Genomic DNA, 18,418 nt, shown 5'->3' with positions numbered 1-18,418 from the left:
AATATTTTTCTTTCAAAATAGAAAATATTTTGCTATTCTCCATGAAATGGAATCATATTTTTTAGGATATACTGTATCCCTTTTATGTCTGTAGAAATATAATTTCATTTAAAGGAAATTATTTAAAGGAAGCATGCCCTTAGGCATTTATACACTTAGTGTCGATAGTCCTTTCTTTCTGCCTGCCTTACTCTGTCACGTGGACACCTGGTGCTGAAGATCGGGTCCACCAGGAAGTCAGCAAATAGCAAGATCCTGAGTGAGATGGTGTTATTGTTCTGCCCCGTCATTGTTTCAGATGGCTTGTTAAATACTCAGCTTCTTAGATTTGCAAGAATTTATCTGCCCAGTTTATCTGCGTTCATCCCTGCCTTTCCCATCCTAACCCAGTGGCTGGATACAAGCTTAAATTATTCTTAGATTAGAGAGCAAAACAAAGCATGTTCCCCAGGAGCCACCCCGAAAGTGCACACTTCACCTGCGAGCTTAACCGAGCACCCTTAGTCTGCCTTTGGTGCTTATTGGCGCTCCTAGTAAGGTCAGCTGCAGGGTGATACACTTTTTGAAGGGAGGTAGGGGCCACTGATCAGGGAGGTTGCACTCAACCTTGAAGTACCACATAGAAACCCTTGATAATTGCAGGTGGTATTATCATGAGGATGGACGTCTAGGAAGAGTGTAGGCTCAGGGGTCTGTAGTGTCAAAAGTAGTAGAGGAGGCCTGCAGGAGGGAAAGAACACAAATTCTGCCACCTCTGACATGTCACAGTCTATGAAAATCATCTTCCAAAGGCCGATGCTGAGGGAGGGAGAGAGGAAGAAGAACTCTCACAAGGCCATTTGCCCTGGTAACCGGTTGTTACTGAGGAGCTTGCTGTGGCCCCGTCGTCACTGAGAAGATAATGCAAAGGACACAGGGGTCACCTCACTGCCCAAGGTCACCAAGCAGTCCCAGCTAAGAATGTGTAGATGTGTTTGCATCGCTCCAGATTCTCTTGAGTTTGGCGTTGGATCACCCACCTACTAGGCGTGCGATGTGAGGACAGCCGGTGACCCTGTTTGGGCCCCTGCTTCCCTGTCCTCACAGTGGGGTAAGGACCCCACCTCACGGGCTTAGTGCGTGCTCAGTGCGTGCTCAGTGCATGCTCAGTGCGTGGTCCGTGAGTCTTGCATTTTGCCTTTGCCTTTCTTATTGGTGCTTTCTAATTCAATTTGTCATACTAATTCAAGCTTAAATTCATGTATTTTCTTTTGTTTCTTCTCTCATCTATCTGTGTTAAATATAATAGTGGCCTGCTCTGAACTATGATGAGGTGCGTGGGTGTGTATGTATGTACGTGTGTGTTTGTGTTATGAATTATCTAAGTTGAGAGGTAGAGGAACCTGTGTCTCTGAATATGAAATTTCATGAAAGCAGAAATCATGGTTTGTCGAACCCTGAAACGAAACTGGGGAAACCTTCACCCTTCTCTGAGAGAGGTGTTCGTGTATCTCCCACGAGTTGTTGGCTTGCTGTTCATTTGATTTTCCAAGAAAAAAACACAGGACGCTAAGTCTGCAGTATTACTTTTCTTTAAGTCTGCCAAATTACCACAAATTTCGTACCTTCAAACAGCACCCATTTATTAGCTCACATTTCTACAGTGCTTAGGCCGGCACGACGTGACTGGGTTCTTGGCAGAATTCAGTTCCCTGGGGTTCCTTGCTGTCAGATGGGGGTCGTTCTTAGTCGCTGGAAGTGCTCCCAGATCCCTTCCTTGTACCCCTTTCCATCTGGAAACGAGCAACGCCACGCTGAGTCCTCCTTGTGTCTCCAGTCTCTGTGACTCCCTCTTCACTGCTGGCCAGAGAGATCTTTCTGCTTTTAAAGGGCTCGTGGGGTTAGGTTAGGCCCGCCCGGCTGGAAGTCCGCTGTGCCCTGGGACATCCTCCTTGCTGGATTTCCGTCACCTTCACAGTCCCGGGGAAGATGCAGGGCGTGTACACCGGGGGAGGGGAAGGTGGGCGGACGTGTAAACCTCTGGCTACCCCATTGGCTCACCATGCTTTTATTGTCGTTGTGTTTGTTTTGTTTTCAAGGTTACAGAAGAGAATGGTGAACAAATGCCCAGCTACTTTGTCATGGTGAGCCTACAGGATGTTGAAGGAGTTGAAACTAAGAACTGGACAGTGCCCAGAAGGCTCAGTGAGTTTCAGAATTTGCACCGGAAACTTAGTGAGGTACGAACACTCATGGAACATTAGAATTACTTCTCAGCAACAAAGGATGTAAGAGTGCATTTCCATTTTTCCCCATGGAGACGCTGATTCATCTTTCTCCTTTGCTGTTGATACTGGCAAAGTGGCATTTTCAGCCTGACATTTAGAAATTGACCCATAGATCAAACATTCTGGTCTCATCTAAACCCTTCAGGACAGCTAATTGCATGATTTCCATTGTGAATGGAGCCATGGAGCCCCAGAGCACCCCGGAGCTGGAAGGGGGCCAGGGACCGTGGAGTGGTCTCAGAGCTGCCAGCTGTGACCCCACCGTGCGCAGTGAAATCAGCGAAGGGTGGCCGCAGGGGGACGGTATTGGGTGTCATCCCACAGCGCGGTGCAGCCAGCTAAGTGTCATGACTGAAAGCGCAGCCTGGAGCTGGGCTGCGCCTGCTGGGGCGCCAGCGGGACGCCCACCGCTCTGTGACCCGGGGCTTGCCACTCTGCCCCTCTGTGGCTCTTCTTCCTTGTCAGTGACAAACAGATATCGGTAGCGCCTGCCTCCCCTGCCTCAGAGTCGCTGGGAGAATTAAGGGAATAAATGAGTAGGAAGCACCTAGAAGAGTGGATGGCACATAGTCGCCGCCGCTGTGTTTGTGCTGTAGTGGTAGCAGTGCGCGCGCTCTCGGGGAACTTCTGTTTCAGTTCTCTGCGTGTGTCTATTATTTACATAGACTTGTGCAGACCCTTCTGTGTCGGGGGACGCACCTTGGCATGTATTTCCTACTGCGGGTTTTGGCTAAAAATGTTTGAAAGCCGCTAATCTAGGTCAGTTCTTTCTTGGGTAGATGGGGCAAACCGGCCCTAGGGTCTGACTTGCAGGATGTTTACACAGTGGTCGAACCAGGACCAGCATCCAGGAAGTCTGACTTGCAGTTCCTCTGACTTGCAGTTCCTCGCTCTTCCATTTGCCTCCGGAGTGTCACCTTCTTTAACTCTCCTCCTCCTGGAGGCAGTTGCCCCCAGGACTAAAAAGCTCTTCTTCACTCACTCCGCTCTCGCTCAGGCCACCTGTTCCCTTGCTCAGAGTAAACTCATGCTGGTTAAACCCTGGGGCCACCTCTCAGACCCTCTTTTGCCAACGGAATATGTCTGTTCCTTTAACCTTTTCTCCTAGGGTGATTTTTTAAAATCCTTTGAATCACTAACTTCTGAATGCCACTACTTCTTCAACTGCTTTTAAAGGGATGGTGGCCAAAACTGAATGTCATACTTGAGCGTTTATCAAATGGACTATGGCCACTCTAGCGGGGTGGAAAGCAAAATATTGACCCTAGTATAAGAACAAGTTTTCCCCAAAATGCTGAGTACAGTTGACACTCCAGAAAAATGTGTCGTTTGCCCTGTGACAAACCATGGTGAAGCTGAAGTTTAGTATCAGGCTATTTGCTGATAAAAAGAGAAGGAAGGAGAGAGAGGAAGTTAGGGGAGACCTGAAATAAAAGGTGTGTGGAAAAGAAAGTGTTCTTTGGAAATCAAAAACCATTATACTGAAGTGCTAGAGGAAACAGAATGTGAAAGCCCATCTCGATTTTTCGTATCCCATTGGCCCCCTTCCTCTCCTGTGGCCCGATTTCAGGTTCTCTCTCAGCCTTGGCGTTTTCTGCCGTGTGAGTTTGCATGTCGAAAGTGCCCTCCCTGGACAACTGTGACAGGACGCGCCCTTTTCAGGCCCCCGATGGCTTTACTGTTCCCTTCGACTCTCACTACCTGTTTCATCGCTTTCACGTGTCGCCCCGACTTTGGGGCTCTGGTTGGTTTTTCTTTCTGGGTGCGTGCTCGGGGTGCTTCTGTGGGCTGTGTGGGAAAGGTCGGTGTTTCCTTTCCCGCCACCGGAAGCACTTGTTACAGGTCATTTGTTATGTGCCCTTCCTTGCCGCGGCCAGGCCCGTCGGGGGAGGGGGGCAGCCCCTGGACCCTGATGGGAGCGGGCCTGAAGGCTGTGGCCGCCAGCCCTGTACTCGCTTGCTTTTCAGTAGCACTTGAACTCGTGAAGTGTGTGCAGGTGGCCCGAATGAAGGCCAGTGTTTGGCATGGGGCCATCAGGGGCCTGTGGCACCGCTGCCCTCTTCTCTGCGAGGCACATGGGCGGATTCCTGTGGGAACTGGCTTAAAGGGCACAGACTTCATAGTCAGGTGGGTCTGGGTTTTAATCCTGGTCCCGAGTTTTCTCATACAGAAAACAGAAACGATCCAATTCCCAGCTCAGGGAGCTGTTGCACACGCCGAGCTTCCAGCACAAGGTCTGGCACAGAGTAGGATTTAGTCCACAGAGGAGGTCTGTTGTTGTTATATGTTGACCCATATTATTCTTATCAATAGGTTTGCAGTCTGCAGTTTGCCTTTAAAGGCAGTAGTAGCACTTCAACCCAAGTTATTCTTTCTTTCCAGTGTGTTCTTCTGTCAGCTTGATAACTTTCGACAGCGACGCTGTGAACAAAGCGCCTTGCCCTGTGAGCCAGGGGCGCACACCTAGCGTGCTGCGCGCCCGTGCGTGGTGTGCAAACCCGCCTGCCTGGCCTGGCTTCAGGGGCGGTGGGTCGAGGCATGAGCTTTAGTGTTCTCATCAGACATCCCATTTCTCCAAATTCCTTGAGCCTGACTAGAACAGGTCGGTTTTCAGGGTCTTAAATGTCAAAGAACGAGTACAGGAGGAAGGGCCTTGGTGTGTTCGGGCTGTAATTCTGAGTCTCTTTTTAGGAGGAAAGTGTGATTTCCAGAATCTAACGTGTCCCTTTCCCCCGCAGTGCTTCCCTTCTTTAAAAAAAGTCCAGCTGCCTTCTCTCAGCAAACTGCCTTTCAAATCTATAGATCAAAAGTTTATGGAAAAGTCAAAGAATCAGCTAAATAAGTTTTTACAGGTAAGCCACTGACACTTTTTGGTTGTAAGAGGGAAACTAGCTATTTGGGGTTAAACTGTTGTTGCTCAAAGAACTTGTTCATTTGCTTCCTGTTCCTGCAGGCCATGCCAGATCCTCAGACTAGCTCCTCATTTTGCTGTAATTAAAGTATGCTACCCATACAGAAAACACAGGTACCGTGTGCACAGTTTTCTCCGTTTTCACAAACTGAGCACACCCTTGTAACCAGCACTCAGTCCAAGAAGCAGAGCCAGTCCCTCCTGGTCCCTTCCCGTTACTGCTCCAGGACCAGAGGTGGCCACGGCCCAGGCGTCACAGATAGCGACGCTGTTTTTGAGTCTTATATAAATGGGCCGTACAGTATGGATCCCTTTGTTTCTGTTTCCCTTCAACATTATGTTCATAAGACTCACTGATAACATTCTTTTAGTCTAGTTTCCATGGTTGCACAGGTTGCTTTTTTAATTTAAAATTTTAAAAATAAATTAAGTTTACATTCAATATAATTTTGTATTAGTTTCAGGTATACAGCATAGTGGTTAGGCTCTACGATTGCAAAGCGACCGCCCCGCCCCGCCCCATACATTTCTAGTACCCACCTGACACCATACATCGTCATCCAGTATTACTGACTCTGTCCCCTCTGCTGTACTTCACATCCCTGCGACTAGTTTGTACCTGCCAATCTGTGCTCATTCTCTTCACCTTTTTCACCCAGCCCTCAACACCCCCGCCCCCCCCGCTCTCCCCTTGTGTGTATTGGCTTTTCATTGTACGAGGGCACTACAGTCGGTCCCTTCTGCCGTTGATGGGCGTGTGTGTGGTTTCCGGTGGGCGCCATAGGACGAGTGCGCTCGAAGCTTCCAGGACCTGTCTTTTGATGACTACCTGTGGATTTGGGTTTTTCGGTTTTTCAAAGTGGTTGTAGCAGCTTTTTCGCTCTCCCCAGCCATGTGCAAGGGCTCTCTGACTGCCTCACAGCCCCTCCCACACTTAATCATTTTGGTCTCACATATTAACATCTTTTTCTCTTCCTTTCTAAAAAAAGAATTTTTTTCCTTTTTTCTTTCCTGAGGGAAATTATATATATATATTCCCCCCCCCTCGTGTTTTTTAATCACGAGGATTTTAAGTCAGGAAATAACTGGTTTAAGTTGTTTTTCACTTCCTCAAGACTATAGGAAAGGGCCAGCAGCTCTTCACCATATTTAGGTAGGCTCCACGGCAGATCGCGCTTTAAAACTGCAGGTCGTGCTTCAAAACAGCGTCCCACCAACTGCAAACAGGAAGAGCAGGACGCCAAGTGTTTAGTCTGAAAGGCAGCGATTGTTGGATCTGTAGGAGCTCCCGGAAAAAGGTTCCCACTGATGGCACGTTTACGTGAATATGACACATGGCTCCCTCTTGAGGCACACGAGCAGAGCAGATACTTAATAATCCAGCTAATCGCCCTTGACCGTGGCATCGTTTACATCTCACTCATTCCTAAGGCGCTGCGCAGCCATCTTCCCTTGTCTCACGCACACATCCCACCGGCCCCAGCGGCTCCCCCACCCCCTCCAGGGACCCGTATGCTGCTCTGCAGGGTGCTCCGTCTTACACCTACACGAGAAGAGTAACGTGCTCTCCGCATGTCCATGTCGGGGAAGGAGTTGGGAATTGGATTCCATCCTCACAGAGCTTAAAAATGACAAAGTCCCAATTATATCTTGCCCCACAGACATAATCTTTGAGAACATTTCTAGCTTTTCATACATATTTCATTTGGTTATTTTCCTTCATGATAGAATATAATTTAGACCAAAAACTTATCATTAATCCTTAATGATTTCTTTATTTACATTAATTTTACTAAATTCGAGACTTCCCATCAGTCATCATTTCCTCCTATTTATAATGTTAAGAGGGTGTTAGATTAGCTAATGGAAATCAAGGTAGGGGGAGAACATCCCAAGCTCCTCATCCACCCTCACATACAGCTGAGCATCTGACACCCCAAAAAAGGAACAAAGGCCAACGTGCAGATGGGGCTCGGGCTGGGGAAGGCCCCAGTGCTGCCCCCCGCCCACCCACCTCCTCTGCTGCCCTCCGTCGGAGGCAGGGCCTGCCCTTCTTCAGGCCGGCCTCCTGTGGGACACAGCAAGCTGGCCACCCTGGGGTGCTGGCAGCGCCCTGGGAGCCCTCCCCCATCCCCAGTGTGGCAGTATTGGGTGCGCTCAGAGGAGCTTATTCTAGGGAGGGTCCTAGGGTTTATCAGATTTGACCCTTTGTCTGAATAGATATGATGGGAACATCACGGACCAAGTCCTCTCCTGCCTCCCCAGTTCCGGTCATCAGAGGCACGGTGCTCTCCCTAGTGTCCCATCTCCCCCAAGATGACACATCCTACACGGGGCAGCGCTTCCCATTGCTGTATTTGTTCTTAAACTCTGTATCTTTTGATACTGGGCATTTAAACCTTCCTATGGTCACACTGTTAATTTTACCGTCTTATCTGTCAGTAGCACTTGCTTGTGCATAAACTTGATTGATGTTTGCCTTTCCTCCCTCCCAAGGCCAGATAAGTACATAAAGAAGTTAGGAAATTTCCAGGTTAAGGGCCAGTAGAAACAGTTATCCAGCTGTGTGAACAAGGGCTGCCTGGGAGGTGGCAGTCGGGTGACACGCAGCCAGCGCCTGGCGGGCACTGCCGCCACGTGACAGCTCACAGTTCTTTTCTCAGCTGACGCGCAAAGCCCGAAGGCAGCCATGAAAGGGCGGCGGAGCGGTATCCTTGTGTGTCGGGCAAATATGTAGGCTGTTCAAACGAATGAGTGGAGATTTCAAAGGCGGTGGTCCCTGGACCCCTAAGCTGTGAGCCAAGTGCGAATCTTTTGTTGCACTGAGCAGGGCAGGCCAGAGTGAGTTCTGTCATCTACGTGGCAGCCCCCACAAGCAGAAGGATGGGGGCACTGCCCCCCACCCACAGAAGATGGTCTGCCATTATCCTCACGGAGAGCTGATCTAATATACTTTATTCCAGGGGAAAGGGAAGCAGTTTTAGGTTCAAAATTATGATGGAAGTAAATTGCCTTGATGGCTCGGGCCTGTGGCTTCGCAGCACGTGTTTGCATAGAGGATCATTAATTCCCTTTCCTCCGCAGAGCCTGCTTTCGGATGAGAGGCTGTCTCAGAGCGAAGCGCTTTATGCCTTTCTGAGCCCTTCTCCTGACTACCTCAAGGTCACTGACGTGCAGGGGAAAAAACCCACTTTTTCATTATCCTCATTTTTGGAAAGACTTCCTCGCGACTTCTTCTCCCATCAGGAGGTGAGCTGTCTGGGGTGTGTGCCTTTTGTGAGCGTGTGTGAGCAGCTGTCTCTCTGAGGGCAGTTCACAGGGACGCTGGTTGAAAGTGTGCTGCTAGGGGCAAGGCAGAGACATCCGTCCTTGGTTCTTACCACTGTGGTGTTCTCCACCCCCGCCTCTGCTCCCCTAGAAGCCACTTGGGAGCATTAAGGTACAGAAATGAAAGGATTGATAAGAGGCAGGTAAGTGAAATGGGGATGGGGAGTTCTCAGGAGCCCCGTAGGTGGGCGGACCGGCCAGCCAGCCCCTGGCAGAGGGGCAGGCCCTGCGGAGGAGCTGCAGCTTCTGTTGAGGGGAGGAGGCGGTCTTCGGCGGTGGGGGCGGGGGGGGGGCGGGGGGGGGGGGGGGGGGGGCGGGAGGAGGTTTCTGCAGCGGATGGACTGGTGGGTGATTAGGGAGAGAGTGGGAGGTGGCGAAGTCCTGCCAGGTTGGGGAGTAACTTTTTTACAAATTTTGTATATATATTTTTTTAAGTCTTGTAAGAGTTTATTAGAGCCAAACTGAAGACGGTTGCTGGGAAGCAAAATCCCAATGGATTGAGAAAATGCTCCAGAAAATGCTAGTCTTGCCACTAATTTTATGCATTAGAATCCAAGGAGGCGACGGGAGGAGGCTGCAGGAACTCCATCGGTGATCAGGGAGGCGGGAGAAAGCGCAGTTGGGAAATGTGAGATTGGATAAAAAGTGAAATCTTAAATGCACAAAGACAATAGACGATTTCAAAGTTAAAGATGGACCTCTGTCAAGGAAGCTATAGGCCTAGGACACTGGCCAGCCACCACGCATGGCCTTCCCTCACACGCGGGCTGCCCTGTGCGGCTGCTTCGGCCTTTGGGCGAACGTGTCCCTGAGCGGGGCAGGGAGGGTCCAGTTAGGGCCTCGGCGGCCACCGGCGCCTTCTGTCTCATCTCAGCTCAGTGCTTTCTCCATTCTCAGTAGACTGGAAACACCGGTCCAACTTCGGAGTTGATTTAAGCGGGAGGGCGGGGGAGGATGGGCAAATCCCATTGTGTAAACAGCAGGGAGCTGGCGGGGCTCAGTGGATGGAGTGCTGGCCTGTGAACCAAAAGGTCAAGGGTTCAGTCCCAGTCAGTGCACTGCCTGGGTTGTGGGCCCCCAGGTCCCCAGTGATGCTTCTCTCCCTCTCCTCCCTTCCCCCTCTCTAAAATCAAGTGAAGTCTTTAAAAAGAAAAGTAAGTACCAGGGGAAATAGTTAGATGCATTTTTCCCTCTTTATTGAAAATGCATAGATATCTGCATGTAGGAAAGTCCGAGGATTATGTGAGGTTGAAATATTAGCGCCTGATGTGGAATTTACACTTGGGAATGGAGAACAGCGCTACCAGTTTATTGGATAGTGACCTGCTTCTGTGACTTTTCTGTGCCCTCAGGAGGAGATAGAGGAGGACAGCGACCTGTCAGATTACGGTGACGATGTGGACGGGAGGAAAGACTCCTTGGCTGAGCCATGTTTCATGTTGATTGGGGAGATTTTTGAACTTCGAGGAAGTGAGTTTTTATTATTATATAGTAGTATTTTATGGCTAAGTGGTCATACATACACACATTGAATATCCCTTCATTTCTGAATCAAACATGTATTTATATTCATTCATTCATTCAGCAAATACTCGAAGGGCCAACCAGACAGCGTGGCAGGATCTGAGGGTGCAGCCTTCAGACGGGCACAGGGGATACGCTGGATCCCCGTTCACATGACTTAGCCCTGCGCCTGAGGAGGAGGTTTGGCCTGGGTGGAGGGTGTCATGGCCCGGGTTGCAGGCCATAGTTAAATCCCGTTTGCAGCCACCCCTCTGTCTGGACACATTTTCAGTGTCCCAGCCTGGCGGGCGGTCCTGGCCCCCAAAGGGTGGAGGCCAGGCTTGCTGCTGAGTGCCCCACAGCGCCCAGGTGAGCCCCTCCCAGCGCAGACTGGTCCTGCCCCAACGACAGTGACGTCCAGGTTGAGAAATCCTGCCCTGAGGACCCTAAGTCCTCAGACGCACTTCGAGGAAACAAGAGCAAAATAACTATTCTGTAAGACCCACACAAGGGCCTCTCTCCTCAAGCAGTGCCTGGGGCAAAGGCCCAATTGTAGTACTTGGTTTGCTCTTGAGTCCCAGATAGGACCTGCTGCCCGCCCCCGCTCCGCCCGCAGCCCCCACACCCCACATCCTGCGAGGCGGCGATCGGATGGCACCGCAAGCCCCGCCAGCCACGCGGAAGAGGAAGCGCGTGAGTGGGGCGAGGGTTTGCAAGGCCCAGCGACATCCCCGGCCAGTGCAGCGGTGCCCACTGGCTGCCCTGGGCTTTCCCTGCCCAGACCAGCATCTTCTCGCTCGGGGCAACGGAGGCGGGCTGGGAGTCCGTCTCTGTAGGCGGCGGGGCTGGGCGTCCCTTCTCATGTATCCCTCGATTCCACTTAAAGAATTATTAGCAGACGCAAAAACTTCAAGTGCTCTTCTGAACTGAGTGTGCCTCTGTGTCTTTTAATCCTCAGTGTTTCTTGCCGTGCGTGAGCTGTAGTAAGTGCTCAGTGAAGCGCCTGGCTGGATGCACTGATGAATGAAAGGGCGAGAAAATTTCAAGTGCCAGAATTAATTATGGAATGAATTATCTTGGTTATTGAACTTTTTCTTCGCCTGAGCCAAAGCGTTAACATCAGCAAACACTTTGGGAACATCTGTTTTAGATACAGCTCTGTAGGGGGAAAAAAATGTATCAGATGTAGATTCTTCTTCCATCAGTCGATTTACAACGTAAGGGTTCCAAGGTGTAACTCACATTAAGCAATAAACACAATTAAAAGCAAAAACCACAGGCAGAGATTTCTATGTAAGGATGTTCATTTTTAGCATAATTTCAATATTGAAAAGTTGGAAGTAAGCTAAATTTCAGAAGTGGGGGATAAATTAGGAAATATCCTGATGATGGGATGTCCCCCAAATATTAAAGATCCTTTCCGATGAAGGAGCCACGACTGTCGCATGTGTCTCGGACACTCTGAGACATGTGCCGCCGTTCCCCTGGGTTCAGTGCATCAGAAACCCTGTCCCCACCCAGTGCCTGACTCTTCCTCAGTGAAGCCCGCCTGTCACACCGAGAAGCCTCCTGGTCTCCCGGCGTCGATGAGTGGGAGGAGGTGCCCTCCGAGCCTTTGCCAGTGTGCCTTTGGGGCACAGAGATGGGGACATGGTGGCTCAGATGCCCGTCCCTGCAGCGGGCACTGCCTCCCTCACGCGCCTGCTCAGCGGCATGTTTGGTTTAGCTGGTGACTGTCCGGAGGGAAAAAATAGAACGTTGTCTGTAATGAGATGTGATATCTTTGCCATCAGCAAAATCCTAGTGCCGCTGCAGCTGCCTCTGTGGCTTCGAACAGATGAGCCCTTGGGAGGAGTCATGGGGGCTGTTTTGGATGTGAGGTGGGGGGAGGAGGGACAGGGAAAAGTCAGCAGCTGTCAGGGATGGGAGAGAATCTGGGACATGGCCATTTCTGGTTCCTATTCTCGTTCAATATACGAAAAGGGACCAGTAACAACACACCTTTTAAAAGCCTGTGATGGGTCACTTGGCCGACAGGCCTTCTTTCTGGGGTGGCCCTGTCCTCAAACCCTCTGGCTGCGCGCTGCCTGTCCTGTCCTAGGGAGGCAGAGTGGAGGTGTCGCCACGGACAGACGTGCTCAGGGCCGCCGCGCCACTACCCCCTAAGGTGCCTTCAAGGCATGGCCCCAACCCATGACTCGACTCTTGCTGGAAGGGTCAACACCACTACTTTAATGGGACATGTAGAGCCATTTAAAAAGTTAGACATGACCTCAGGACGTTTTGAAGTCTAGTACCAAGTCCACGTGAATTGCTGATTTTGGTTTGTGTGGCTTCCCTCGTACAGAGGTGTTTGAGAATTTACCCCTTTTAGGTTTTGTCACTGGTCCAGGACCCTGGATCTTGGCTCCATGACAATCAAGTGTGAGTTTCTCATTTGCTCTTGTGTCAGTAGCTAAACGTTTCAATGAGTGGGGGTGAATATATAAATGGAAAATTTGGTTTAGATTCCAGTTTGCAGATCTGAAATATCCTCGCAGCCTTTCTTTGCCTACTTTTTGCTTATATTCATATTCTGTCACCATCATCTCCACGTTAATGATGAAAGTTTAGACTCGTAGAGCCCTTCACAGTGCCCTTTCACACAAAATATCGACAAGACCCTCAGAGCCATAAAAGCGCACATGAGCCCAGTCCTTTTCCAGACGAGGACACTGAGGCTCCGCAACGGTGACGGGCGCCAGCCGCCCCAGGCGGCAGCGCAGGCGTGGGCAGTGCTGGCTTCACATCTCGCTCGGGTCCTGGCTCCCGGCTACCCCCAGCCGACGCCATAAAATATAGAAAAGCACATCTTGCTCTACAAGCTACTACTCAGACAGGAGCAGCTAGCCCCACCGATTCATTAATATTTCAAAGTCGTCGTCCACATGTGACTACGCGTGTTTCTCATTCAGAGAAGAGTGTTAGGAAGTTGGGCAAGAAGCCAGACAGAGATCTGAAGTATGAGCTGTGCCATCGGCTGGTGGGAAACAGGCCTGTTGCAAGGAGCCCAGGGACGTGGGAGTAAAGTATGATTTCCACATGCTAGCTCAGCCATTGTTTAGGCACCAAAAAGCTGTAAAGGCTCTAAGACTTCATCTTATCAGTTGCCAAGCAGAAAATGAACAGCTAAGTAAGAAGTGCTTTCCTGGGTAGAAGCTTGCTGACCTAGACCTGGATTCCGCGGGTGTCCTAGCCCTGGCTTGGTGTCAGGGCTCCGACTGAGTCGAGCGATAGGATTTGTGCTTGGTGCAGCTATGAAAATGTCATAATTGTGGTATCCTGTGATAATCCTTTTCCTCTGACTTGTATTTTAGTGTTTAAATGGGTGAGAAGAACATTAATTGCTCTCGTTCAGGTCACTTTTGGAAGGACCATCAACAAGTGAGTTGCACAAAATTAATGTTTGAATTCATGCCTACTCTTTGCCTTAATAGTCAAATTACCTGTGGTACAGGAGCCAGTGATCTTTCTAACTAAAGGTGTTTCATTTCCCCTTTTTTGTTTCTGATACGATTCTAAGATGGGATAGGGAAGCAGCCTTCTGGGAGAATCGCTCCCTCAGAATGCACGGTGAACGAGACGGTCAAAGCCGGGGCCTGCGCGGGCCTTCTGGCTGGCGAGGCTCAGACGACTGACCATACGGAGCGCTTGGGGTCGGGATGACCGGCCTAAGCGCCTTGGGCACAGTGTTTTTGTGTCACATGATGGGAGTCAGGTTAAGGCTTCGACTCTCAGCCAAGATGAGAGGAGGCCGAGCCCCCCGTGGCAGGTGCGCAGCTGGGAGGAAATGCAGACCATCGGCCGTTCCGGAGCTGGGCCACGCTGCCCCGGCGGTCCCCTGGCTGGCTGACATCCCAGCATCGTGTAACCCTACCACACGCCACGTGAATATTTCAGTATGACGTTCTCTATACACGTAAAAGTTTAACTCCATACCCTGTGCTCTTCAGGAGATAACCAGTATGGCTTTCTTGCATAGTAAAAATGTGAGTCAGCTGCTAGAAATAAGGGGGGGAAATCTCTTTTTTGTATAGCAACTACATGTTAAGGTGGAAGTCAAATTTTTCCAATTAAGACTCAGTTGTCAAACATATGTACAACATTAATGTCATAGTTTTAGAACATGTTATCTTTCTATTCATTTGCAGATAGAATATATTTTCCTTGTGGTCATACACAAAAGTTTATTTCCATTTACTTCTAAGATTTTTCAAAACTGGTATTGGCGATTTCTTTAGTTCAGATCATCGGCTCTTGTTTTCATCAGAAAAGTGAACTGTTTAACCTACAGTTTCAGTCTAAGTCAGGCCTCTTCACCTTAATAGTGACGGGCGTTGGATAAAGGAATTTCCTAAACCGTCCTGTTTTCCTCCGTACAGTTTCAGCGCATCATCCGTACTGTCCTCGCTCTTATACACAACGTGGTAGTGGCTCTGAATTATCACACCAGCCGCTGCGACTGGTCCATGCGAACGCACTGGGCAGTGACTTTCATGAGGCAGGAGGAGGGGCCGGTGTAGAGTTTCCGGGCTGGCCCTGTCAACGGGCTCTTTCTCCGCTGGAGGACTTACGGAGCCCCCGCCCCCTGCCCCTGCCCCTGCCCCTGCCCTGTGCTGCTTGTCTTTAGCTGATGTCCCACGAAAATCAGCTGCAGACGTTGCCTCTTACCGGCTGTAATCCCATGTACAAGAACTGCTTCAAAAGCTGCCTATGGTTTTGGCTAATAGAAAGTCAGAATCAAACTGAGGGAAAATACTTAGGTGATGGGCTTCCGTGAGAGTCACCTAATTTCAAGTTGCAAATGGAAATTTTCTCACTTCCTTCGTGAGTAACCCAAGGAAGGTGACAGAGAACACCAGATGTCTCCCTTTTTATGCAGATTGTTTTGAGGCTGGCAGGCAGACTGGGTGGGTTCTCTAAAATCACAAGTCTCATTAAATTAACAAAATTATTTTTGTTAGGTATGAATTGCAGTATACATTGTAAGCAATATAGGGAAGTAACTTAGGAGACATGCAGTTACAAACAGAACGAACAGTTTTGACTGAGCAGTATTTAGCCTTTAGTGGTTATTGTGTGAAAAATACTAGGCTTGAAGTATCTATTTCACATATTACTTCTGAGACCCTTACATTGGCCCTTTAAAAATTTGGCTGGGAAGTCAGATTCTTAAAAGGGGTGTTAAATTTATTATTCCTGATTTGAATTTGAAATTCCAGGTCTTTCTGGCACTAATCATCTAAAATGATACTCTTCCCTTTTTCAAAAAAAGAGAGACTTCCTGCTCCCAATGAACAGCTACTCTTGGGCTCTGTGAACTGTATTTGTCTTTTGACAACATAAAGCCTATAATTGGTTAGAACTTGACCAATAACTCATGAACGAGGGTTGTGCAGAAGCCCTGGGTTACAGATAAAAGCTGTTTACTTATCACTGTGCCCCGCTGGCATTCCCACAGAAATTGGAAATGGCCAGATGGCAGTGTAGCTTTCAAGGGCCCTTCCCTCGGTGGTGCTCTTTGTCCGCTGGCCTCCTGAGTGTGTCAGACGTGCACCCTGGGTCAGAGGACTGGGCCCGGCGTCATCTGCCAGGGCGACACCCAGGGACAGGGAAAAGCTGGGTTCTCCCCGGGACTTCACGAACACAGGGATGTGTCGGGCCCCCTTTAACCGTCTTTCAGTGGGTTTATGTTTTCACTTGATACCATGTTGAGGAGAAATTAGTATATTAATTACTGAGTACAGCTAGAGAGGCTGCAAGCTTCAATTAAGTCAAGCTCCTCTCGGGGGAAGGCGCTGAATGGCAAACATTTGGAGAAGTGAGCACTGAAGAGAGTGAAATGGAAGCCCGAGGGATCGGTGGCCATGCGCTATGACCAAAATAAAAAAAAACTCTCGGAGCCAGAGTTTAAAAATCCAATCCCTAGTTTATTCATCAAACACTTAGACCAGGCTATATCTTAATCTACCTATTGATAAATGCCTTTTGAGAACAGAGTATGACAAGTTTTAAAAACCTCATCCAAGAAATATACTTCTCTTAAAGACAAATTCGGGACACAGTGAACTGGATTTTCAGTGAGCAAATGCTGGTTTACTACATCAACGTTTTCCGGGATGCATTTTGGCCTCATGGGAAATTGGCACCACCAACCAAAATCAGAAGCAAAGAACAAAGTCAGGAAACGAAGCAGAGGGCGCAGCAGAAGCTACTTGAGAACATTCCAGGTGAGGCCTGGGCTTCAACCCTGAGAAGGACAGAGGCAAAGGGGGGTGTGAGCCTAGTAAGGTGGTTTTCATTTCTCTCTCCCAGGAAGCATGATTTACAATGGAAAAAATGATCACACCTTTTTTTAAAATCATGTCTTGCCCCTTGCTAAGAAGTTATACTGAGAATCTTAGTAAGAACAGTACTGCTTATAATTCTTTTAATTAGAAAAATGTTTTAGAACAGATAATAAACTTTAGGTTTTAAAAAGCCTAGTACATTGTTTTGAATGCTTCACTTTTAATTGGGTAGCAATGATTAAAATTATAGTTTGTGTAAGTATCTTATGCTGAAAAATTCTAAATCTTATTTTCTCTTTAAACATTTGAAAGAACTGATCATTCACAGTCCTCAGGCCTCAGTGCCATTGCTTATTCTGTACATGTATGTAACATTTCCTTCACTGATTATCTACACATGTGCACTTTGCCAGTAACAGCATAGGATATAAACTTAATTTTTCAGATATGCTTCAGAGCCTTGTTGGACAGCAAAATGCCCGTCACGGTATAATAAAAATATTCAATGCGCTGCAAGAAACAAGAGCCAATAAGCATCTGTTATATGTGAGTAATTTAAAGTCTACCAGAGGGTTAACTGTTTCTTTCATTTACATTTCTACTCACATATGAGGGTAGATTTTAATTCTTTATATTCTTAACCATTGGTATTGTCACTCTGAACCCGTTTTCTCTGCTTCCTTTCTGTTTGTCTGCATGTTAAATGCTGTTGAAAAGAAGAGAGAAGGGAGGAGGGACGGGGGTAACAGGGAAAAGAGGGAGAAGGGTCAAGGAAGAAAGAAAAAAAAGTACCCCGGGGCTTGCATCCCTCTTGTTCTCATGCTGTTTTTCTCCCCGACTTCTGATGTCTATAACATGACTGCTTAGTTTTCTTATTTCAGCAAAGTGAACCGCCTCCCAGGCATCTGTCTGATTAGAGTGGACAGTCGTGAATACTGTTGATGGTGTGGATTGGGTCACAGACCACGAAAGAACTACGAATTCCATTTCCTTAAGAGTAACTTGTTGACTGAGAGGAATCTCAGACTTAAAATTAGACTTTACTCCTATATGTAGATATTTCAGTAAACCCTTAGAGCAAAAAAGACTTTTTTTCCTCCTCTTTTTTTCTTTCTTTTGTGGTTCAGGTGCTGATGGAACTGCTGCTGATTGAACTGTGTCCTGAGCTGAGAGCTCACGCGGACCCAACGAGAGTGGGTCAGGTTTGAGTCTGCACAAATAAACCACCGAGAAATGTCTGATAATAGACATGCTACATTTCCTCTTTTCCGCAGAGGGCTTGACTGAGAACAATGTGGATTTTATTTTAGTTACCTCCCTCTAGTTTTATGGGAAGTCAGCAGAATGGATTGATGCTGTCGCAGGCAACAGAGAAAACCACTTCTGTTAATTATTGGTTTTTATTTTCATAAGAATATAAATACTTTAAAGTTCAACATACTGACTGAAATATAAATGTTAATATGTGGTAAGAACCAAGGAAATATTACAAATATTTATGGAAAGCTTTGTTTTGAAATGAAGAACTGTAAATTACTGTACAGATGATGTCCTCACTGAGGATTTTGAACATTCCTATATTCATGTGTATTGAAGAACATTGTTGTGCAATGCTTTATGTAAAGTTATTGTGAAAAATCTGTCTTTATTTTTACCAAAGATTTCCCATAGTTTGAAGCATTTGAAGCAATAAAATATAAAAACGAATCATAGAGCTCTAAGACGTTTAAGTTGCTTATATCTCAAAGAGGTTGAAACGGTTCAGGGAGTTCCAATATTTATCAAGTGTCCTTTTTTTGTAGAAAACACTACATGTAAGCACTTCTGCAAGGAAATAGTTTGCTGCCTTTTTCTCCAGACAGAGAGTGAATGTGTGCAAAACACGATGTTGCCGTGAACAGAAGTGAGAGGCAGCGATGTGTTAGGGGGCAGGTGTGAGCGGGATGAAGGTGGGCGGGGCGGAGACGGGGCGACAGGAAGAGGAGGGCAGCACCTCAGGGAGTTCGGGGACACGATATTGTCATTGAGCCTCGTGGACCAGTTGGGGCATTAGGTGGGAGCCAGGGGCCCACTTAATGGAC

The 18,418-nt window shown here is 48.2% G+C and overlaps 1 protein-coding gene across 2 annotated transcripts in view; it reads left to right on the top strand.

Annotated features, from left to right (window-relative positions):
• Window positions 1-18,046, top strand: part of SNX25 (sorting nexin 25) — an 87,586-nt gene extending 69,540 nt beyond the window's left edge. The window contains exons 12-19 of one of the 2 annotated variants that reach the window (XM_054566162.1): window positions 2,079-2,219; window positions 5,006-5,119; window positions 8,263-8,427; window positions 9,858-9,975; window positions 13,365-13,431; window positions 16,096-16,277; window positions 16,783-16,883; window positions 17,465-18,046. In XM_054566162.1, coding sequence (XP_054422137.1) covers window positions 2,079-2,219; window positions 5,006-5,119; window positions 8,263-8,427; window positions 9,858-9,975; window positions 13,365-13,431; window positions 16,096-16,277; window positions 16,783-16,883; window positions 17,465-17,545 — 969 coding nt within the window. In that variant the 3' untranslated portion in view covers window positions 17,546-18,046. The remainder of the gene's footprint in view (window positions 1-2,078; window positions 2,220-5,005; window positions 5,120-8,262; window positions 8,428-9,857; window positions 9,976-13,364; window positions 13,432-16,095; window positions 16,278-16,782; window positions 16,884-17,464) is intronic. The other variant, XM_054566163.1, reaches the window with a different exon arrangement.
• The last annotated feature ends 372 nt before the right edge of the window (window positions 18,047-18,418 follow it).

Source organism: Pteronotus mesoamericanus, unplaced genomic scaffold (genome assembly GCF_021234165.1).
Source record: "Pteronotus mesoamericanus isolate MK-2021 breed Mesoamerican mustached bat unplaced genomic scaffold, CSHL_Meso_final contig_169, whole genome shotgun sequence".
Taxonomy (NCBI): Eukaryota; Metazoa; Chordata; class Mammalia; order Chiroptera; family Mormoopidae; genus Pteronotus; species Pteronotus mesoamericanus.
This window is presented reverse-complemented; position numbering and strand designations above follow the sequence as displayed.